The sequence below is a fragment of the Malaclemys terrapin genome, chromosome 5 (genome assembly GCF_027887155.1).
Source record: "Malaclemys terrapin pileata isolate rMalTer1 chromosome 5, rMalTer1.hap1, whole genome shotgun sequence".
NCBI lineage: Eukaryota > Metazoa > Chordata > Testudines > Emydidae > Malaclemys > Malaclemys terrapin.
The window spans coordinates 127,178,087-127,202,874 of NC_071509.1; the positions used below are offsets into that span (position 1 = coordinate 127,178,087).

General features: G+C 41.2%; 1 protein-coding gene across 5 annotated transcripts in view; it reads left to right on the plus strand.

Moving 5' to 3' along the window:
- The window catches only part of LIN54 (lin-54 DREAM MuvB core complex component), a 64,372-nt gene that overhangs the window by 34,554 nt on the left and 5,030 nt on the right, over positions 1-24,788 (plus strand). For 3 of the 5 annotated variants that reach the window (XM_054030885.1, XM_054030884.1, XM_054030883.1), the window contains exons 3-10: positions 1,618-1,738; positions 7,353-7,498; positions 7,616-7,774; positions 16,079-16,295; positions 17,947-18,020; positions 18,234-18,431; positions 20,017-20,108; positions 22,615-22,686. In XM_054030885.1, the coding sequence (XP_053886860.1) occupies positions 1,618-1,738; positions 7,353-7,498; positions 7,616-7,774; positions 16,079-16,295; positions 17,947-18,020; positions 18,234-18,431; positions 20,017-20,108; positions 22,615-22,686 (1,079 nt within the window). The remainder of the gene's footprint in view (positions 1-1,617; positions 1,739-7,352; positions 7,499-7,615; positions 7,775-16,078; positions 16,296-17,946; positions 18,021-18,233; positions 18,432-20,016; positions 20,109-22,614; positions 22,687-24,788) is intronic. The other 2 variants (XM_054030887.1, XM_054030886.1) reach the window with 2 other exon arrangements.

A 24,788-nucleotide genomic window follows, 5' to 3' on the forward strand; every position in this document is an offset into this window, starting at 1 on the left:
TAATTGTCAGGGCTGACTTTTGGTCAGAGTGCCCTAATAGGGGAGCCAAAATTTTTCTCCAATCAACTTGGCTCACTTCCAAAACCACATAATTAGGAGGGGATGTTCTGAAAGCTGGAAATGGCATTCTTGCCGCAAGGTGTTTCACCACTGACACACTCCAGCTTCATTACCTCTTTCCACCACATGTCTATTTGGGGGTGGGCTGAAAGATCCCAGGGGCTTTGAACATCCTGTTTGTATGTTTTCTCATCCCAAGGTGAGATGTGAGGGATGGGGGAGATTGTAGGATTCTTTTACCTCATTGGCAGAAATGGAGGGGAGGTGGGCGGGGAGGCTAAAGAGGAACTAGACCATGACCTTGTAACTTAAGGGACAACTGGACAGAGATGCAGTCTACTCTCCCACTGTCACCCAATCTGCCTGTTGGTATTTGGGGACCAGCAACCAGCCCATTCTTCCTCCAAAAGGTCCTCTTATCCCCCCACAATTCCCCTTCTATTCATTTAGAGTATATGCCCTCCTGACCCTTGCTCCCACACAATGCCCAGAAGCTAAAGGTAGAGCCATCCCTACTTGCCATATCTAGAATACTGAGGCCGTGGGCCTCAATTTATACCTGCTGACTGGTAACAAACAGCTGCAGGGAGCTTTCGTGGCCAGCAAATTAAAATATTTCCTAGTGACTGGAATAAGGTATCTTAATTCTAAATCAGTAACCCACAACTCTTTGCCAGCTGAATACCAGTATCAGATTTGATCACTATGACTAACACAACCTAGTGCTCTGTTGAGGAGGTCAGGTTTTGATTTCCATAAATTGGATGGGGAGATGAAAGGCTTGTTTATAAATTTTCAATTGGACCTGAACTCCCTCAACCAGCTAAAATTACCTGTCTCTTATCAAGCCATATTTTCAAAGACTTGGATCAGTCTTCACAGGTATGGAAGGTTCACTGCAGGAAAAAAGTACCCTTCGTTTCTGTGTACAGAACATTTGCAGCTATTTAAACGTAAGTGTCAAAAGTTCCCAGGGATTGATAGCGTTTTCTTACAATAGATGCTGAACATGATATCCCCATCACCAGCTGTGCGGTAGAAGTGTGCTTCCAGGTTGGGATAGGTGGACTAACACTTCCAAAACACAGTTTCCTTCAATAGCTCAGACTAGGAATAAATACCTTGTTTGAAATTTTGTAACTTTTTAAAAATCAAGCACTTCTGTATCCGCAAATATGCTTCAACTTCTTAAATAAAACTCTGGGTGAGTGTGGAAACAATTTTAGGACTTCTGCCCGAGGGTCTTTTGTGACCAGACATATTTTGGAAGAGATTTACTCTATCTGGAAAAGAAATAGTGTGGCTATGCTGCACCTTTGTTTACTTCGCTGGCTGACCAAATGGCACTAATGACAACCTAATTCTCTCCCTAGGGAAAAATTGGGGTGTGAGTGGGAGGGAAACAACAGCAGAATATTATGGATTAATCACTTCTGCTCAATTATATGAGTGTTGTCCCCTCCCCTTTATTATGAACCTAGAAAAATTGTATTTCAAATCCCAACTCTATGAGGTTATTTTAAAATTCTCTTCTCTCTCTCTACATCCCTCTTTCAGATTGCTAAGAAGACCCGAACACCAACTTCTGGCCCAGTAATCACCAAGCTGATCTTTGCAAAACCAATTAATAGCAAAGCGGTTACAGGACAGACAACTCAAGTGTCGCCAGTCATTGCAGGTTGTCCTTCTTTATGACTTGTTTTGCTGTACTGATTTTCAAGGGCTGTGGAATGAAATGGCGATACTGAATAAAAGTCTTGCAGTTCACTTACTGTAGCTTTTGATGCTACGTGAAGTGCATCACATTTCAGAATTTTAGAAGTTTAAAAGAACTTATAACTAATATGTAGCTGCTTCAGATGGTGCACCACATCTGCACATTTTTGTTTTTATATCAGACCTCAGTCATTCAGATGGCTAGCTGCGAAAGTATCTGCATACTAATAAGCTTAAAATTGCTAATAAAAACTAAACAGATCAGATATGGATAATACAGTATTTATTTTTATGCAATTCACAAAAGCTATCCAAGACTCAGAGTACTTTGAAATTATGTTAAACACACAATCGTGTATAAGAAGGAAATTGCACCTTATTAATAACATTGGCTTTCTTTGGCTAAAGCCTGGAATGAGGTCTCTGAGACAGTGGGAATGAATTAGGTCAATAAGTGTATACTGATGTAGGTCATCAGCAGGTGTGTTGGGTCACACTTTCTTATTTTAAAATCCTATGCTGTCTAGCAGTTGCAGGGACACAATCAACTTGAAGTCTTAGAGTTTAAAAAGTAACTTAAAGTCTTGCACTTGTCCTGGAGTACCCCTTGCCAGTTTTTATGGTTGTACAAGTTCATCTTCTGTTTTTTCTTAAGATGCTTTTCCTTTGCCTGATGCTATGTGGAAAAAGTCCTCACAGAGAAAATGGACTGACTGATTCACTATGCAGAAAGTGCTAGCAAATGTGTAAAGTGAATGAACTGAAAAAAGAAAGCAAATTATTTTTTCCTCTAATCTTTTCCATGTATTGTAATTGTAAATGTTACTTGTTGCAGACAGTATTCTCAGACAAAAATGTGACTTTAAAGGTTACAGTGCCCCTTTAATGAAATTGCATGGTGTGTCCATTTATAGGTGCTTACTTTCATAGAAATGCCTATAAATATAAACAAACATGACGAGAAATGATTTTCTACTTTGGGAAATAATCAGCTTGGTTTTGCCCTCTCCATTTTGTACTTTCAGCTCTTCTAGACCAGTGGTTCTCAGGCTGTGGTCTGCGGACCATGTCTAAGGGGTCTGTGAAAGACTCAGACTGAAAACGGACTGAACAGAATTCAGCTATATATAATACAGACAGTAGCTTTCCAAAGGGGTCCGCAGTGCCATTCGAAATTTGTTAGGGTCCTGCAAATAAAAAAAGGTTGAGAACCACTGAGACAATGTACATTCAGTGTTTAGTTCCATTGCCTACATAAATATAAAAATAAGATCTAGGAGATGCTGTAAATTATCTCTTAAAACAAATATGAAAGATAAGGAGTCTGCAGAGCTTGGAAATAGGTGGTTCTTCAACTTCTACCAGACTGACAGAGCCTCTTAGGCCCCAATCCTGTGAAGTCTAATGACATACTGAACTTAATGCATAAATCTTTGCAGGATTGAGGCCTTGAATGGCCCCTGAAAAGACACGACTATCTCTGCAAGGTTCCTTTTAACTTTTTATCCATATAAGCTGCATGTAATATGAATTACAACCCTTTTCTTATCTGGCTTTGCTTCCTGTTCCTTATCCCTGCACCTGGTTTTCAGTTTATGTAGTATTTCTTGGTCTTTTCCAGGTTTCCATGCTTTTCTGAAAGAAAGTGCTTTCCTTTCTCCGCTCTCCTAAAATTTGGTCTTAAACTTCTAGATGGGAAGTTTATTAATTGTATTTATACAACTTTCTTAAAAAAAAAAAAAACTTTGCACAAAATCATTTCCACAAAATCATTAACTTTTCACTAATAATATATGAATGAGTGGAAATTAGTTAGGACCGGGACCATAGCAAGAAATGTACATATAAGAACATGCCATTTTATAATTTCTGTTAAGTCTGTTTCCACTGCAGTTCTTGGAAGCTCGCGTATTGGAACAGAAACACAAAATTGACAAAAGCAACAGAGGGTCCTGTGGCACCTTTGAGACTAACAGAAGTACTGGGAGCATAAGCTTTCGTGGGTAAGAACCTCACTTCTTGCATCTGAAGAAGTGAGGTTCTTACCCACGAAAGCTTATGCTCCCAGTACTTCTGTTAGTCTCAAAGGTGCCACAGGACCCTCTGTTGCTTTTTACAGATTCAGACTAACACGGCTACCCCTCTGATACTTGACAAAATTGACAATTAATTCAGTTTTTTGAATAGATATGTATTTCAACTTCATTTTTCTTTTAAACCAATGTGCTAGAGAATCAGGACTTTTTTCTCTCAGTCCATGCAAGAAAAGCATCACTGATAGGTGGAACTCCTTCTCTGAAAAGGGGAAATGTGTTTTTAAAGATGCAAAGAGAACAGGAGTACTTGTGGCACCTTAGAGACTAACAAATTAATTTGAGCATAAGCTTTCGTGGGCTACAGCCCACTTCATCGGATGCATAGAATGGAACACACAGACAGAAGATATTTATACATACAGAGAACAAGAAAAGGTGGAAGTAGCCATACCAACTGTAAGAGGCCAATCAATTGAGATGAGCTATCATCAGCAGGAGAAAAAAAAATTTTAAATGATAATCGAGATGACCTATAGAAGGTGTGAGGATAACTTAACATGGGGAAATAGATTCAATTAGTGTAATGACCCAACCATTCCTAGTCTCTGTTTAAACCTAAGTTAATTGTATCTAATTTGCATATTAATTCAAGTTCAGCAGTCTCTCTTTGGAGTCTGTTTTTGAAGTTTTTTTGTTGCAAAATTGCCACCTTCAAGTCTGTCATTGAGTGGTTAGAGAGGTTGAAGTGTTCTCCCACTGGTTTTTGAATGTTATGATTCCTGATGTCAGATTTGTGTCCATTTATTCTTTTGCGTAGAGATTGTCTGGTTTGGCCAATGTATATGGCAGAGGGGCATTGCTGGCACATGATGGCATATATCACGTTGGTAGATGTGCAGGTGAACGAGTCCCTGATGGCGTGGCTGATGGGATTAGGTCCTATGTTGGTGTCACTCGAATAGATATGTGGACAGAGTTGGCATCGGGCATCGTAAGTTTATGCTCAAATAAATTTGTTAGTCTCTAAGGTGCCACAAGTACTCCCGTTCTTTTTGCGGATACAGACCAACACGGCTGCTATTCTGAAACCTTTTAAAGATGTGTTCACCAAGCTTGCCAGCTGAGAGAGTCTCTGGCCTTTACTCCCAGGGAGGGTGTGGCACATGTGCTTGCTGATATTTTTCAGCTGACTGGGAGGATCTTACAACTTCTAGCTTTTAGCTTCCTAAAGTTTAAAGTAAATGTAAACAGTGAGCCTTCCAATTAGGAAGGAAGAAAAAACAAGAGTGGTGCTCAGGGGATAGACAGAGAAGGGGAAAGCTGTTATCTTCAGAAAAACAAACTAGAAACATTGAAAAGTATTGAAGGTGAGGTTTTTATATCATGTTTGTAAGATCATCATGCTTCTTCATTTAAGGGCTATTAGTAACAATGGAATTGTATTTTTTTCATTGTACATTTTTACTAAACTTATAGATAGGATCATTTTTTAATCTTGTGTATAGACTCCCTGCGGGAGGGGATTTTTCACAAGAATAATGCTGTTTCAGGGGGCTTGTGGAACTCTGTTGACATGTGTCTGTCCTCTTATTGCTTAATTCTTTCTCTTGTCTTTGTCCCTTGCCTGTAGAGCAAATACTTCCATCTTAATCAAAAATGAGGGGAAAGTAACATGACTTTTTAAATATTTGCTGCTCTTGTACAAGGAAGATGTGAGCACAGGGGAGCAGTTGATCTCAGTAGTTCCCATTCCCGTTGAAGCCCCCATTTGCAATAGGCTGGTGGACTGGTGTCACCAGTTTTCCCAGTATCATCGTTTCTTGCTCTGCATTCTGACTCCAATTGCCACCATTTCACCATTTATTTCTATTTTAATTATTTTGTTTTATTTCATTTTTTGTTCTGTCTCTCACCAATTTCCCCCCACTGCCCCAGGGCCGTATTGAACTCCTACTGAAATGAATTAATGGGTGTGTTTCCATTGACTTCATTGGAAGGTCGATTGGGGCCACAACAGCCCAAAGCTACTCAGTGGGGGCATGCAGGGGTTGCTGTGTCAGCCTGGGCTACCTGCTGGGAAGAGAGAAGGTTGGGCTAGTGAGCTGCTCCTTGTACACATGTCCTGTTCCTAGGGGCTGCTGCAAGAACAGGGTGAGAAGGCTTTTAAGAAGCCAGCTATCACAAGCACAGAGGCATGTGTATATCTAGAGTGGTGCGGTTCTTCCACCCCCGCCCCCCCCCCCCCAGTTCTTATGCACCCCCTGAGCTAGTCTGGTGCCTCCCTTTGGGAGACATTAATCACAGTCCTCCTATAGAGCCTGCAGAGGAGCTCATACTTTTTTTGTGGAGCTGTCAAAACGGGCCTGTTACCTTTGGATTTTTTTTTCTAAAAGCAATCTAAGAAAAATGGATTCTGACCTAATGCAGGCTGCCAGTTTTGGGGCCTAAACTCCTTAATTATATCCCTCTTACGGTGAATGCAAATGGAAAAAAAAACCACTCTAGAATTAACAATTAGGTTGGATACTTGTATCCCTATTTTATAAAATATTTCTTACCAATATAAAGTCAGTCCCATATGAGCGTCAGCTCCAGCTTCCCACCGCATCTGCTCTGCTGCCATCCTTTGTGTCCTGTTGATATGGCAGCAGGGCTAAATCAGCAGTGCACTTGCCAGCATCAAGCTGTATGTGACCCTCCATGTTTTCTAATACAAATAGAGATAAGATAGTGGGGCCATTTGTTTAAGCTTGTTACCTTTGCCTGTCATTTTGGAGCAGATGTTTATTCAGGTTGCACTTGATCTGGGGATAGCACATTTACATTGCTCAGTGACACATAAAATACAAGAAACAAATCCCGAAGGAACAAACTTAGAACTAATGTTTACAGATAAACTAACAAAAACTCCCCTCACCATCCTAAAATAGCTCATTTCTGCTGATTGGCTTTTTAATCTTTCAGTGGGTTGTCTTGAATACTCAGAATCATCTTCTGAGTGGGCTGGTCTTCCTGAAAAATGGGAAAGTCTCTGGGTGTTTGCACAGCAGGCATTTATCAAGAAGGTTGGGGCAGGGTGATAGTAAGTCTCTTGCCAGAACTAACTATTTGTGTAGGGCACCATGATGTCAGAGTAGGTCAGAGAAGATTGAGCTAAAACTCAGCTCTGGGAGTAAGGAATAATCAGTGAAACATTGAAAATGTCAATGTGAATTTAACTTTTCAAGGTATTTTTAGACATGAGGTTTATTTGGAAAACTCCCGAAAGCAATGTGTTTGCTTCTAAGGCGATCTTCCTCTGACTATTTCCTTGCCCATTAAACATGATCTAAAGAACATTGGTGTCGCTCCCTATTAAACATGATCTAAATAATATGGTGTCGCTCCATTGATATCAAGGTGACTTTCCCTTTTGAGGTGGTGCCGAGGTGCATCGGCATTCTGTTAGCATCCATGATATGGAAATAAACCTTTTACTTGTAAGGCTGTCATAAACAAACTTACAAGTAATTAGGGTGACCTTGTGCCTCTTGTTTACAGGTAGGGTTCTTTCACAGACTGCTCCGGGAACTCCACCAAAGACCATAACCATCTCTGAGAGTGGAGTTATTGGGCCTTCTTTAGGTTCTACAACGCAACAGACACCGAATAAAATAGCTATCTCCCCGCTGAAGTCCCCTAATAAGGTAAAACACCTTGCCTTTTGCGTACAAAATATGTGTGCAGTGCACTGAAGAAGCCCTCTAGTAGTGTGGAATTGTTTGCTGCAGAATGAATTTAACCAGCTTCTTCATTTTGCTCAGCAGCTGACAGTGGTGTCGGTGGCCTCGCAGCCTCCTAACTCCCCTCAGAAGACGGTTGGTGTTCCTCTGAATGTAGCCTTAGGACAGCAGATCCTCACAGTGCAGCAGTCAGCACCCTCTTCCCCTGGCAAGGCCATAGTCAACCATACAACTGCTCAGGTATATACTGGCTTTCCTTGTACTATACGGTTTTATCTTCCATGAGTCAGCTTCAATTTCCACTCTCTGTCTGAGAGCACTCGGCTGTCACAGGGTGTTCTTGTTCATGGGGACTGCCAGACACCAGAAGCATCACCCTGTGGAGCAGGCAGACTTACTACCCAAGAGCCAAAATGAATGCTATTAAATCCGAGATCACTAGGCATGCAGAGGGAAGCCAAGCAGTTAGACAAAGACTTATCAAAGCTGGGGAATTGAATGGTCCATCAGCTGCTTTTTAAATAGGAGAAGAACAGAAGCTAAATCCATAAGTATGTAAAAAGGACTTTAAACTTGTTTTACTGGTTAGCTGTAGAAAGCCTCTCTCTCTTTTTGGTTCGACTGCATTAAATTTGCTTTAAGCTATTTTCTTGCCTCTTAGAACTGCACATATGTGGCATTATTTTGTCACATCAAAATGATAGAAACTGAAATATGGATAAATAAAAGTAAGAATGGTAGTTACTAGGAGGTGCTGCAAATCATTTTCGGAGGCACTTACGTAGCACCTTCACTAGCTGCTTGGGTTTAAGGGAGAGTTCAGAATGTAGGGCTTGAATCTCAGAGGTTTTGCATACCTCCTGGGAGATTGGGGACACTCTGCTCTCCACAAATCAAGCCCTAATCTGTAAGGCTGTACCATTTCTTCATACAGAATTGTTTTGTCTTTCAAACTGTGGTGTCGACCACAAATACAGACATCTTGGAGCAGGCCAATCCAGTGGCAGTGAACTCAGGGTTTTCAGGCTGTTGAATACAATGTGATAGCAAAGGCTGTTTTTGAAAACCCACCACTTCTTCCACAATTTGTTGTGAGTGGCAAAGGAGTAATGTGTTCAAAATCAGCTGAAGAAGGTGCAGAGTGAGCCCGTTTGATCCTTTTGGGGAACGGAGATTTTCCCTCATAACTTTGCAAACTGAGTCAGTGCCTATTTCATATCTTCTCTGTTTAATTTTTCTTTTATTTTACTTGGTACTAACGTACTATCAAGTTGTCCCACTACAGGTCCTGATTGTACAGCTGCTTCGCACATGAACTCCTGTAGAAATCAATGGGAGTTCTGTGCCCAAAGAGCCTGCAGAATTGGGTCCATAGTGAGGATTAACTCATACCAAGTTTTAGGCTGGAGCCTATAGCTTCAGGACACAGCACTTCTGCCAAAGCTCAGTCATTTATCTCTGTAGATATTTGTTACTCTCATCATTGTGCTACTTGAGCTTTATTAGGCTGATGATATTATCTGGTTTGCATCTTCTTATTTTATTAAGGACTGGAAAGAAGCCCGGATTGTGGTTGAGTAAATTGAATTTTAGCAGCAGAATACCTTGATCAATTTGTGTAAGTAATAAGGGACAAGCACACACAAGTAAAGAAAGAGCTAAGGCTGCTACTCTGTTTTCACTGAGAACACTTGGTCCAAATACGGCAGGTCTCTCATTTTGGCATATTCTAATCCCCAAGTACCTGGGAACAATGGACATGGAGCCTTGATCTCAAAGGCACTCATGAAACTAGTGCAAAAGCTGATTTAAAACTAGAACTGGAGTCTAACATCTAGTGAAATCAAACTCTTAACCTTTTTTGCTTCATCCAGCATCTGGTCCCATGCCCTTTTTAGGATGACCAAATATCTCACTCACAAAAAGAATCAGAGCTGAAAATAGAGAAAGTTGTCCACAGTTTGTGCTTGCAGAGTATGCTGTAGAAAAGAATCGAGTATCTCCCCAAAGTGCCATACATTTGCCAGATGATACTCTGTTGTATTATATATGGTAAAATAAGGGATTTCCAAACAGCATCTATTTGTTTGGTAGCTCCAAAAGCTAGAGATAATACAAGCTTCTGGTGCATAATAGAGACTTTATACTTCTGGACATCTGGAACTAACACTGTATGGCTCAGCTTGTCTATCTTGAGAGCTGGCTGTTGGCTTGTTGTGTGGTATAACAAGACGTCACTAACACCTCGGTTAGGTGGTTTCCTCTTACTTTCATTTTTTCCCTTTTTCAATTTCATCTCAGACACTCCGTAATTATCCTTATAGTAAGAAGCACCATGCAGTGCTGAAGACTGACAGGAAGATGGGACAACACAACCCCAATAAACATTCTAGCTCAGCTTAAAAAAAAATTGTTTCTTTTGGTGAAACAGCTATCTGTCAAGGTTGTCTCTACCATAATTTCAGAGTGGTAGCCGTGTTAGTCTGTATCAGCAAAAAGAACGGGGCACCTTAGAGACTAACAAATTTATTTAGGCATAAGCTTTCATGGGCTAAAACCCACTTCATCAGATGCATGCCACGAGTGACCAATGTGCCTGACCAGGTTAAAAAAGACAAGGTGGGTGAGAATGTCTTTTATTAGACTAGGTTCTGTTGGTGAAAGAGACAAGCTTTTGAGCTACACAAACTCTTCTTCAGGTCTGGGCAAGGTACTTAGAGTGTCACAGCTAAATACAAGATGAAACAGATTGTTTAAGTAGTAAACACGCATTCTAAGAGATCATTCAAGGTGAAGTGGCCCCTAAACATCTCTGCAGTCATAGGACAAAAAAAAAGGGCTTAGAGGGTTACAAATCATTGTAAATTTGTAACCAACTGACCCCCGCTTTTCCATCCTATGACTGCAGAGGTGTTAACTGGCCATTTAACCTTGAATACTCCCTTAAAATATGTTAACTACTTCTTTTTAGAGTATGTGCAACGTGCCTCCTCTGGCACATGACCAGGATTCATCACCGAATTTGGTCTGCCGGTTGGATCATTAGCTGCCCAGACCCAGGCCAGGTACTGACTTGGAGCACAACATGAATGCTGATCCATGCTCTCCTGTTAATTACTTATGCTAAACAAACTGTTCCACCTTGTATTTAGTTGTGACACGCTGAGTACCTTTTCCAATAAGAGCTCTGTGTAGCTTGAAAGCTTCTCTCTCTCATCAACAGAAATTGGTCCAGTAAAAGATATTACCTCAACCATCTAGTCTCGCTAATATCCTGGGACCAACATGGCTACAACAGCACTGCAAACAGGTTAAGAAAGACAGCCTCTTCAGCGCAGCCTAGTGGCTATCTATTCCAATTGCATAGTACATCAGAGGAAAACCTAGTGTGGCAATAATTGCTTTGCCCAAGATGAACCAAAGTATCCACAAATAGCTATGGTTACGTACTTCTTCCAAATATCATGCCTAATAAAGCTTTTACGGAAGCATGAACTAAGAGCTCAAATCTTTCTCTTCAAGGACTCGTTGATGCTTTTTCTGTATTCTGTTCAGGAAGGACTGTGGTTTTCGTGTCAGACTAAGACATCTGTTTATAGACTGTCTTCCAAAGACTTCATTTCACACCATATGTTGATTGAATAGTGTAGGCGGGGGCTTTTTTATGTTGGAGGGATTGTTGTGGTCTGGCCACAACAGGATGCATGTTCTGGCATTGTCTTGTGGTTCACAATTCCCAGCAAAACTTATGTAGTGTGATATTAGGTATATTGGATGTCATGCTGGTTCTTTCTGGGGAGGGAACTTCCTTCAGGTCTCATCAAGAGCCAAAATATTAACTTAGGCTTTTATCGCTGGGAAAAACCTTCTTACTGCAGGAAAACTAGTCTCTTCTGAAAATAGCCATGCAGCTGTGCAATGTAGAAAATGTGACTTCTAGGCACTTAAGGGAACATTTTTAGTTAGCTCTAAAGTAGAAGAAATGGGTTTCACATTAAGCGAAGCAGCACAGTTAGATTTCCAAAGGGGTCTCCTGTTTGTATGTAAGAATTAAGTCTTCATTTTTGCTTCTCTTTGCTCTGAAAATAGGCTTTTCTTGTTGGTGTTTAAATTTGCCAGTAAGTCTGTGTTGCTAAAATATGAAATGGCAATATATGCTGAACCTGATGACTTCCACCTCTGCTCAGTTACATTATTCATTTAATGGTAAACTTGGTTGCTGACTTGCAGAAAATTGTCTGCTTAGGAGCATCCCACATGAGGCCCTCACTGTATTTAAGCCTAGCAAACTTTATGGGCTGCTTATTAAAAAGGACTAGTGTATGGCCATATGTTCTAATTGCCTGTATAAGTAGGGGCATTGCCAGCAGATCAAGGGATGTGATCATTCCCCTCTATTCGGCATTGGTGAGGTCTCATCTGGAGTACTGTGTCCAGTTTTGGGCCCCACACTACAAGAAGGATGTGGTAAAATTGGAAAGAGTCCAGCGGAGGGCAACAAAAATGATTAGGGGGCTGGAACACATGACTTATGAGGAGAGGCTGAGATAACTGGGATTGTTTAGTCTGCAGAAGAGAAGAATGAGGGCGGATTTGATAGCTGCCTTCAACTACCTGAAAGGGGGTTCCAAAGAAGATGGATCTAGACTGTTCTCAGTGGTAGCAGATGACAGAACAAGGAGTAATGGTCTCAAGTTGCAGTGCGGGAGGTTGGATATTAGGAAAAACTTTTTCACTAGGAGGGTGGTGAAGCACTGGAATGGGTTACCTAGGGAGATGGTGGAATCTCCTTCCTTAGAGGTTTTTAAGGTCAGGCTTGACAAAGCCCTGGCTGGGATGATTTAGTTAGGGGTTGGTCCTGCTTTGAGCAGGGGGCTGGACTAGATGACCTCCTGAGGTCTCTTCCAACTCTGATATTCTGTGATTCTATGCCTGACCTCAGAGTATTGATCTTCTGCAGTTGTGTCATTAGTAGCTGACCAGCAAATGTTTTGCTTATGGAAACAAAATGGCATGACTTTATTAAAGATCATATCATTAACTGCATTGAATGTTATTCTGGAGTGGCAGTTGAACGCTAATGGCTTTCTGTGAATGAGGTATTTGTATAATAAAATTCCAGGATTGTCGTTCTGTCTGTGTGTCACTTTGAAGCTTGGAAAGTCTGAGTCAGTGTGAGGTGATGGAAACAGGTATAAGCATGGCTTAGAGCTTTTTTTGTTAAAAATATCACTAGGTTCAGTCATCACTGGGATTTGCTGTCTGGCACTCTCCAGTTTTTAAGTTCCCAGCCATTGCTGGCTTTTTTAGACGTGGCTTTGTCATTGACACCCATGCGATATCATGGGCTTTCAGGTACTAGTACATTTTGTAATGGCTAGTAAATTCACAAGTCTCTCATCCTTGCTCCTATAGATTCCTTTCACAACAGTAATAGGTTTGTTAATTTTATTTGTTAATAGTCTGTTCATTTTGTTGCAATTAACATGACATGAAATCACACTTTATTCAGCCATCTACTTATCATCCCTTTCCAAGGTGTCTTGTAACTGTCCAGAAACATGTTGTATGCAGTGTTGTTGTAGCTGTGTGGGTCCCAGGATATTAGAGAGACAAGGTGGATCACGTAATATCTTTTAATGGACCAACTTCTGTTAGTCAGAGAGACGAGCTTTCCGCCTTGTATGTAAGCTTATGTGTTGAATACACTTGAGACGCTGAGGGGCTCCTACGGTCAATTGGCAAAGGGTTCATTGTAATGTAACAGCAACTCCTATCAGACCTGAAAACTCACTACACCTAAAGCATTACTGTCGTCGCAGTTATCTATAAAGAATGGTGTGTAAGGTATCCTATGAAAACAATGATATTATTGACCAATGTATTAAAAGTGAAATGTATGTATTAACACTATAGGAGAAATTATGGATACTTCCTGGTATTATGCTTGAAGCTAAGTCTGTAACCAAAGAAAAAAACATGTTTTCTTCCAGACAGGAGGGGAAGATAGTTATCTCTCCCGTCTCTGATGTAAATTAAGCAGGTTTAGCCCAAGACAATGGGGATTATATTTGCATATTGAGTCAATAGGAAAAGCAAATTAACTGAAGATCAACATAGACAGCATGACAGCATGGGGTCTGCACCCCCAAAGAACAAACAGCGGGGGAGAGAGACTTTTTCAGGAGGTATGCTTCGAAGGATACATTTCAAAGGTGAACTGGCCTATAAGAAGAGTGGAAAAAGACATGATGTTTATCCATTTACTGAGGAAACCTCTTGTAGGGTGTAGGTGACTTGAAAATCTGGCTCCTGGTATAACTGAATACTAGCAAGCTCTCCAGGAAAAGTTTTAGGTGAGAGACTGTTTTAGATAAGATTAACTTGTGAAAGTTAAGTTCTCTTCTTGTAGAAGCATGTTATATTTTTTGTTTTATTTGTAACCACATCTGTTTCTATTAGCTTTGCTTAATATCACTTAATTCTCTGTTCTTTGTCAATAAACTTATTCTTGGTTTTACTTGTAAGTTCTTCTCAGTGTTGTAATACTAAAGGGTGAATTCTCAGGTGAGCTACTTGGTAATTTCTGTGAGCATCCAGTGACGGGCTGGATATTACAGAGAAATGCTTTTTCAGGTGGTTTGGGGACTAGGGTGCATAAAGTGTTACCTGCTAGACAGAGTAAAAGTTGGCAGAGCTCTGGAGGAGATTGTTTGGTCAGCTAACAGGCAGGGAGGTGTCACCTAGTTTAGTTCCAACAAGTCTCTTTTGCTCAGGCAGTGGGGTAACAAGATCACCCATAGTTCTGGGCTCCCTGAGAAACTGTACAATACCAGTGACGCAGCCTGGTCTTGACTGTTTTGTCTCTCCATTATGTGTATATTTGATAATATGAACTGTGGTTTAAGGGCTTAAATACACCCTAGATCTCATTCTCAGATCAAATCCTGCTCCCTTTTTAAACCTTTGTTTAATTAATTGTTGGTTATTGCTTGGATACAAGCAATCAATGGACCATAATTAAGTCACCTGAATGTTATAACTTTCAGGGTCTGATCCAAAGTTCATGGAAACAATGAAAGGTTTTCCACTGTCCTCCATGAGATTTGAATCAGGCCCTTTAAAGAACACACGTTACATTTCATATAGTAGCGAAGTCGTTCTCTGACACTGGTCAGCCCTTAAAGGAGGAGAGGAAATTCTCTGCCCACATTGGTCTGTCTATGGAAACAGCACGTTAGCTATAGCTATGATTACAGATGATGTTTACTCTGAATTGCTCTTGATAATTAAGGTTACAGCACAAAAAGATTTTTAAAATACCCCAAGAAACAACTTTCTCATAAAATCTATTGAGTGGCTTTATGCTTTCAGTGGAATATAAGTAGATCTGGACTTCGCTTCTGCTCAGAACTGTAGCTGGTGAAATTTGGAAGATGAAGAGGGAGTAGGCAGCTAGGCTGGAAAAGAAATTGAAATAGCCTATCTAAACAAGACAGTTTCATGGCATGAATCAAAATTTTGGCAGTGGGACTGAAGAGAAAAGAGCAGATTTTAGAACTGTTACAGAGGAAGAAGGAACAAGTTTTGTAAAAGCCTGGATGTGAGGAGAGAAGGAAAACAAGGGAGTCAAGGTTTGGAGCTTGAGAGATGGGGAGGATGGAAAAGTTGTTAGTAGTGATGGAGAAAGTCAGGTGAGCAGCAAATGTGTATATTTAAAATAAACACATGCTCTCTACTCAGTGTGTAGGTTGGGAAAAGCCTGAAATAATGAAGTCTCACATGTTGTAAATGTTCTGCTATCCTCCACTGCGATTTCACATGCATGTTGCCTACCAAATTCCTTTCCTGCTTCCTCTCCCCTTTTTTAAATGCTTTTTGCTCTGGCTTCTGTTCTTGATTTCATGGATTTAAACTTGTTTACCATGTTCTCAGTACTTCCCATTACTTCCTTTTTGTCCTTAGCCAGCCCACACACTGTTGCCCACTGCTTCAAAGCCTCAAGGTTCACAGCCTCAGTTCCATTTCCAGTTGGAGGCTGCATGGTGACATGTAGGCTTCCTATACTGAGCTGTGGAAGGGGTTGCTCTACATACGCAGAGCTGAGTAGTGGAGCGACAATGCGAGTGTGGGACATCCACTTCCACCCAGACTGAAAAATCATAACATTGATTTTGTTTTTATTCACAATAATTTGGGGGAAAGCTCTTTCTCAAACTGTCTGCCATATAGTTTGTGTTTATTTGACATTGGCTCTTGATTGAGGGACAGTTGGTTTTGCTTTTATAGATGATTCTGGTTATTTGGGAGTCTGGTATAATGGATTGAGAATGGGACTGAGCTCCCTTGGCCCTGCTACCGACTCCCTCTGTGGCGTGGGGACTTAACCTTCCTGTGCCTCAGGTTTTCAGTTGATAATAGTGACCTGCTTCACAGGGGTACTGGGCGGGTTAATGAATCGTTCACTAGCAGATTTAGGGATAGAAATGGTGACACCTCCGTACCACTGTCAGGTAACTTTGTGCTGCCTGTGTTGTTTAACAGGCTGTGAAGTCAGCAGTACAGACCATCACTGTGGGAGGAGTGAGTACATCTCAATTTAAGACCATAATTCCCTTGGCAACGGCCCCCAATGTTCAGCAGATTCAGGTACCTGGAAGCAAATTCCATTATGTCAGACTTGTTACGGCCACAACAGCCAACAGTTCAACCCAGTCAGCCAGTCAGAATCCTAGTACCAACACACAGCCTCTTCAGCAAGGTCAGTGGTGTCCATTCATACCCTATTTTATTTGTCTAATTTAGGTTTATTAAGCACTAACAAATATAACCCCCCCCCCCACACACACACACACACACACAAAGGGTAAATAAACTGTCAAATGATGTAAATCTGTGGCCCTGGCCAGCTGTGCTAGTTTTGTATCAGGCCCCTGGCTTTGAAAGGCTCTGTATCCCATTACCAACTCCAGGATGCCTTTGGAAATGCTCTGATGTTGAACTCCTCATTCCCTAGAGACTGGCTTCTGGGGTGCCTGATACGCTGTTGTTCCCAGGGAAGAATGTCAGCCACTCATCTGCTCATTGGGTGATTGTTGCAAGTCTGATACCCTGTCCCTGCCTCACTATGCCCAAAAGTGAAATCTGGGCAGTGCCATACATGCCTCACAGGGATGTTGTGAGGATTAATTAATGGTTGCCCAGCCTGTTGAGATCCTTTGATAGACAGTGATTTAGAACTACAAAGTACCCCTTGTTTTTACCATGCATTTTCTGGTATGGACAGTAGCAACCAGAAGATTTCATGCCTGTTCTCCCCTTTGCATATTTACATACCACTCCCATTAATGTCAAGAGGAGCTCTGCACATAGACTGATGAGAAGTGTTGGTCTTAAATGTATGCAGTTTGCTAGGTGGCAGTACTGAATATTTAGAAAATATGTTATGTTGGCATAAATTAAAGGGCAAGGGGAATGAGTTGGTGAGCAAAATTAGGGGAGAAAAGGCTGCCTAGAGAGTCTTGTTTAAGGGGGAAATGTAAGATCCAATTTGACCCTAAATTTAGGTTTTATGAAAACAAACTTCGACCAAACTTTAAGACAATTGTTTTGAACAGTTGCCATACATTTATTTTGAATTGGTCCTTTGGAACTGTTCCCATGTATTGTATAAATTCCAATAGAAAATAAAATCCTGTAATGTTTTAGTGCAGACATTGCCGCATAGTGCTAATACTATGCTAAACTGAAAGTGAAATAGATTAGAGTGAAACTGTTAGGTTTTGCATTTCTTTCTTTCCACTTGGACAACCAGCATAAATAGTGAAGAGCTAATCCAGTTTTAAAAATCTTTTGTTCCTTGCAGTAACGCTGGTTTTAAAAAAGTTAAGTTTTTTTGATCTACCAGTATTCTCCCAGGGCCTGATCGTGCAAACACACACTTGTCTTTATGCGCTGAGTAACCATCATTCATTGGTGCTTCTCATGTGTGTCAGTGCTTGACTGGGGCCTAAGTGAGAGAGATCTAGAGAATCAGCTGGAAATTTCTTGCAGTACTATGTTTCCTGCAAATAACAGGTTTAGCTCTGTTTTTCAAAGAGCTACTGGGAAAAAAACTGTAATAAAATAATCACTTTATAAATTAAGTCCACTCTCAGTGCACAAGTTAAAATGTAAAAACAAATAGAACAACAGTAAATAAACTAAAATAAACAGGATAGAACCCAAATAAAATGTTACAAGCATAACCAAAATACATTTTAAAAAGGCAATAAACCCCACCATCTTACACACACAAGTAACTGTTTATTCTATGTATGTGAAAGTGATAAATTGCTTCAGGATTAAATTCTAGAGACTCTTTATAAATGTGCATATGTAGTGTGACATGGGATATTGTTTCTTTTAACCAGGTAAGCCAGTGGTGGTGAATGCAACTCCAGTGCGGATGTCTGTCCCAATAGTACCAGCTCAGACTGTCAAACAGGTGAGTTCAGCATGAAATCCATATTATAGTCTCATTTCATCTGGCAAACAGATGTCAACATTCTGACTCTGGAGGTAAAATATGATGATTTACATTGTTCTGCACAGATTCTTGTCTTCAGAATGACTTTTTAGAAAAATGTACAGTGCAGTTTTCTGCAACGGATAAAAAACGATATGTTGACAATGTCATAAAGATTTCTTCTCTTTCCAGGTGGTGCCCAAACCAATCAACCCAACTTCACAGATAGTTACTACTAGTCAGCCACAACAGAGACTTATTATGCCAGCTACTCCACTGCCACAGATACAGCCAAACCTCACTAACCTCCCACCGGGCACTGTGCTGGCGCCAGCACCTGGCACAGGAAACGTAGGCTATGCAGTTCTTCCAGCTCAATACGTCACTCAGGTATGATGTTAGCACAGGGCAAAATGATGAACTTACAGAAATAATTGTAGAAGGCATCCTACATTCGTGTTAATATTTTTGATCCCTTCCTTCAGTTTAGGGCTTTGGCTTGTCCTTTGCCAAAATGTGGACAAGAATCAGAATGAAAAGAAATGGGAATTAAATCCACGATTTAAGATTGAAAAGGGATGTACAGGGATTTTTGTTGGCATGCTGCGTATAATTGGTAGAGACCTTGTTGTACAGTTCTTCCTGTAGTGGCCTGCCTTATGTAGGTAAAAAAGATCTGGAACAACACAGTATTAGATGAATGGCAGGAGGGAAATGACACAACAAGATCTTTGTCCTTGGTACAAAGAAGCAGTGGAAGAAAGACAATAGGGCAGATTTTCTGAAGTGGCCAGCACTCACAGTTGGGGCCAGATTTTTTAAAAGAGCTCTTCCTATTTTTTGGCATCTGAATGAAGTGGCCAGATTTTCAGAAGTGCTCAGGACCCAAATAGCTCATATTGTTCTCAGAGGGAACTGCTGGCAGCCAAGCATTTGGGAAAATGTGGCCACTTCATCTAGATGCCTAAAAGGGAACTGTTAAAGGCTGAGCTCTCTTGAAAGTCTGGCTCAGTGTAGAAAAAGAAATGTCCACTGAGAAAGCAACGAGTAAAAAATACAAAGCTGAGGCACTTGCAGGGGATTCTGATGAGCGATGCGTGAGGAATGCTCCTGTAGTGTGTGCTTCCTAGGAGAAGGTCCTGGGTGCCTAGGTCTTGCTACTCATATTTCATGCACCTAACTCATCGTGGCATGAAACAAGAAGGTATGCAGGTAAACACTTAACAGTACCACAGTCAAAGGGAGTGCAAATCAGCCCTGGTTTCTTAGTTTTGTTAAAGCTGATCCTGAATGGATTATGACCTTGCAGGTTACTTCAGTGACTCGTGGGACTTTGCTCTGATTCATCCCTTGTAGCACAGGTGCAGTGATCAGGCACCAAGATCCACTCTGTAAAGAAAAGGAGCACTTGTGGCACCTTAGAGACTAACAAATTTATTAGAGCATAAAGTTTATGCTCTAAGCTTATGTTAGTCTCTAAGGTGCCACAAGTGCTTATGTTCTTTTTGCGGATACAGACTAGCATGGCTGCTACTCTGAAATCTGTAAAGAAAGAAAAGGGATCTGATTAAAGGGGTGAGAACCGTTTGTAACTCCACGTTTTCACCTGATGGGTGCAGACATTCCTGTAGATAGCTGATATACAAGCTATTGGTAAAGCATTTTAGCATCCGTCTGACTGAAAGTTATTACGTAATGTAAGTAGCTTAAAAATAATGCAGTCCAAAGGTTCTAAGATAAAATGGACAAAAACATAATGTAAAATAGGACATTTCTGCTGAATACAGAGTAACCCTTAGACTGCTTACTCTTGTGAGTTTGTGAAACTTTCAAACCATTCATAAATATGGATTAGGAGAGTACATGATGCATACAGCAGTTTCAGAAATGCTTACTAAAAACTGTGTACTACAAAGCCTGTTGTATACAATTGTAAAAGCTACAGAACATACATTTATACTTGGTGTTTTGTTAGCTACAGCAGTCATCATACGTATCTATAGCAAGCAACACTGGTTTTACTGGGACATCTAATATCCAGACCCAAGCAAGGCTTCCGTTCAATGGGTGAGTATTTTGAAAATACTTTTAAAAGCTTGCCACAACATCTCCCCCAAAGATGGTGAGGTGATGTATTTAATTGGGACAGACTATCCTTGTTTGAAGAGTTTTTTAGGAAAACTTAGCATGGTGGGGTGGGGAGGCTGCGGCCTGTGCTGTTCTTGTTCTGTGGCTAAATAAACATCTGTTTCTCTGGCTGTCAATCCAACGCCTTTTACCATCACTAAACTCGGTCAAAGTCAAATCTTAGTTTTTTTTCCCCAATCCCATAGTAGGAGTTTGAACAGAGAGCTTGGCCCATGGTTATTTATTATATGTATTGGCAGTAGCACATAGGAGCCCTGGTCATGGACTTGAAGTTGATTGGAGCAGTTGGGTGCTTAGCACTTGTGAAAACCCAGCCATTTATGTAGATGCCTGAATATGATTTGGGAACCGAACTCTTTTTTTTTTTTTTTAAATCTTGTCTTAGTTCCAAGGTAACACATTGAAAGTGGAAACTTTTCAAATTGATATGCCTCCCCCTCCTCCCACGCAGGCTTAGAAATTCTACCCCATTCTGCTGAGCCTACCTTTTTCTGGAAGTCTTACATTTAAAGGTGTTTGCTGTGATTTAAATAATACAAAACAAACAAACAAAATTGTCTGAACTAATCCTGAACCCCTGCCTGACACCCCTACCCCTTCAATAAATACTTTGTTTTCAGCTTCTGGGGGTATGTCAGGATCAAAGTGTGACGTTGTGCAGTCTATACGGTTTTATAAAAATATGCTAATGAGTGAATATAATGTAACTGGAATATGCTTCATGTAAAAGGTCTCTTGTAAGGTATCATTACAAAGCTTATAATCTACTGAGTGTGATCATCCTATTTGTATAAATGTACCACTCTTGTATCTGGGACTAGAAATATGAAATATAACGCTGAGGGACTATTGTAATTAGGCAAAGTGTGGGCCATTAATGGTGGTTTGGAATCTTAATGGCTCCCATCAACCAGGACAATTGACTGGGGCTCTGTTTGCAGGGAGGCCTTCTTGTGAGTCAGGCTGGGAGGAATGAAGGCTTGGGGTCTTACAGTGACATGTGATCATGTCACATGAACTGGAATCCATCTTTAACCTGGTGCTTTTCCAGTGGGGGGGGGGAACCCAGAGAGAGAGAAAGGATTCCCGCCTTATGCAAAAGATATATAAAGGGGTGGAACAGAACAAAGGCCGAGAGCCATCATGAAGAATCCCCTAGCTACCACCTGAGCTGGAACAAGAGCTGTACCAGGGGAAAGAATTGTGCCCAGGTCTGGAAGGTGTCCAGTCTGAGGAAAAAACTTACTGAAGCATCTCTGAGGGTGAGATTATCAGCATTCAGTTTGATTAGACATAGATTTGCACATTTTACTTTATTTTGCTTACTGTCTGTTACTACTTGGAACCACTTAAATCCTACTTTCTGTATTTAATAAAATCACTTTTTACTTATTAATTAACTCAGAGTATGTTTTAATACCTGGGGGAGCAAACAACTGTGCATATCTCTCTATCAGTGTTATAGAGGGCGAACAATTTATGAGTTTACCCTGCATAAGCTTTATACAGAGTAAAACGGATTTATTTGGGTTTAGACCCCATTGGGAGTCGGGCATCTGAGTGCTAAAGACAAGCACACTTCTGTGAGCTGTTTTCAGGTAAACCTGCAGTTTTGGGGCAAGTAATTCAGACCCTGGGTCTTTGTTGGAGCAGACGGGAATGTCTGGCTCAGCAAGACAGGGTGCTGGAGTCCTGAGCTGGCAGGGAAAACAGGAGCAGAGGTAGTCTTGCCACATCAGATGGCAGCTCCCAGGGGGTTTCTGTGATCCAACCCGTCACACAAAGGGTCACCACATATGGTCAGAATATAGCTGGCCAGATATGACCATTGAAAAATCCTAGCTTTCAGTGGTTGTTAAGGCTGATCTCTGACACAGAATGCTCTTTATGTTAAACTAAATAGCAGGGTTCATATGCTGCTTTGCTTGCCCCTTGCTCAGGTCTCTGTCTGCTTGCCTAGGACAGTCACTTTGTCATTTCATTATCATTTTTAATTCACACATAACTTGGATGAAGGGAGAGGCATAGTCTGAATTTATTTCTTCTCTATGGTACTGGATTCGGTTAGATTCATAACAACATCACAAAACCTGCTCCAGGTGTAGATACAGTCACCATGGAGAGTGGTCTTCACTCAGGGGAATGGCTGCAGCACGCTCAGTTGCACTTTCCTCTCATGTGGTCCACTCCTAGCCTTGTCTCCTTTCTTTCTCTTCTTTAAGCATAGCGTGCAGCCAGGGTCATGGCAATCGCCTACCTCTTCTTTGATTTTTTTACCTACTAATTATATTTTGTAATCTGTGACATAGACCTTTGAAAGCTCACGTTGTAGGAGAAAAATCTAGTTTGGTTTATGGGATTTCAGTGGATCAACATTCTGAACTTAAAAAAGAGAGAAGCTAATAATAAAATGGTTCTTTTCCAGAATTATGCCATCCGAACCTGCAAACCGCCCCAGGAAGCCATGCAATTGTACAAAATCGCTGTGTTTGAAATTGTAAGTGTATTTGGTTTTAAGTATTTTCTCTTTAACAAATATTTTAGTATATTGCCAAAATTAAATAGAAATATTAAAGTAACTCTAAAGTGAGTTCTGTATATAAAAAGGATTCCAATGTAAGGCTCTCAATCCATCCACAAATCATCCTGCTATAAGTGCATATGATACTTAATGAGACGCTTTAGGCTGTGTCTACCCTAGCAATGTTCTAAGTTTCTGAACCTTGTGGTTTCACTGGTGATAGCATCATGGGAATGCTGGGGTAGATTGCCCATTGGCATTTCAACTGGATGACAGAGGTACCAGTGGTCACCTGAACCCTGTCTGCATGATGGCTCCTACTGTTGCTACCACCACTGGAGTTGCATCCGTGTTTCCATCCGTGGGAGATTAAGTACAATAGTCTGGTAGACAAAGCCTTAAAATGTCTTACCAATGGAACTGTGAGGTTACTTACATCCTGTGAGATGTCTCGGGGTCAGAAGGGACCATTGTGATCATCTAGTCTGATCTGTATATTGCAGGCCACAGAACCTCACCCACCCCCTCCTGTAATAGACTCCTAACCTCTGGCTGATTTACTGAAGTCCTCAAACCATGGTTCAAAGACTTCAAGTTGCAGAGCATTCACCATTTACACTAGCTTAAACCTGCAAGTGACCCATGCTTCATGCCGCAAAGAAAGGTGAAAACCCCCAGGGCCTCTGCCAATTGGACCTGGGGGGAAATTCCTTTCTGACCCCAAATATGGCGATCAGTTAGACCCTGAGCATGTGGGCAAGGCCCAGCAGCCAGACAGCTGGGAAAGAATTCTCTGTGGTAACTCAGAGCCCTCCCCGTCTAGTGTCCCATCTCCTGCCATTCCACTCCAATGCCTGCATCAGTATCTGGTGTGATTATGTGAGGTCGTTCAGTTGGGATGATGCCGCACCTTTCCACATAGTACAACGTCAGGAGGAGGTAATGAAATTATTTTGTGGCTCCCTAATTCTTGGATGACGAAGAAGGCATTCAGAGTGGTTGTGCTACTGTTAGAGAAGCTGATATAACAGACATCTGAGTCCAAGTTAGGAAATCTGTCTGGCACCTGCCAATTTTAGGTTCTTTTTAATGTAATGCATGTCATGTTCATAATGTGGGCGTGCACATACTTTTGAGCTTAGAAATTTTTCATCACACTAGAACAGAACTAATCATGTATGTTTAGTTTTCCTTCAGACATCTCACAGCCTGCATGATGGTTATTTATAGAGAGCCAAGTGTGTTCCAGACATGAGGTTTCCTCCTGAATATCAGCTTTCTGATTCCCAAATGTTCTGTGAAATCTAAAGGGGAGAAAAGATGCTGATGCTGATATACTTTGCATTTATATAACACTGTACAGAAATTAACTCAGGCCTTGTCCACTGCGTGATTTGCTCCAGGTACAGCCATCTGTGCCCAGGGGTGTAATCCACTAATGTAAACTGCCATTTGCTCCAGGGGAACTTTCCCCTGCTTGCATATGGGGTAGTCCTCACAATACACCTGTGAGGCAGGTTAGGCACCTAATTCCCACAGGTTTCAATTTATTTATCAGTGAATTTCAAATACCTTTGAAAATCTGACCCTTACTCTCTCTGTGCCTCAGATCCCCATTTTAAAGACTGGGGTGTGGGGGGGGGGGAAATATAGCACCTTCCCTACCTCACAGGGGTGCTGTAAAGTTTGTGAGGTGCTGAGACGTTATGGTAACGGAGTTCACAGAAGTACCTAAGATACACAGCTATCCAATCAGCTCCTTCCTTAAGCACCTTTGTGATTTCTTCCTCCCACCACAGTACATAGGAAAAATCCCTGATCTAATCCATACAGCCATATTCCTTCAACTCCCTTCTTTAGACTCGCCTCTGCTGCAAAGCCTGCAATACCCTGGCTATTGCTTGTGGCTAGTCAGATGATGAGCTGTGCCTGCCCCTCTTCCTTCCTTTTCCTACTCCCGGACTTTTACCCCCGCCTCCATTCCTGCCATTCCTCACCCTACCCAATAAAAGAATTAACAAGCATAAAACCAACGAAACTTGCCACTACCAAAGCGGTGCCGATCCTGGGCCACGTTA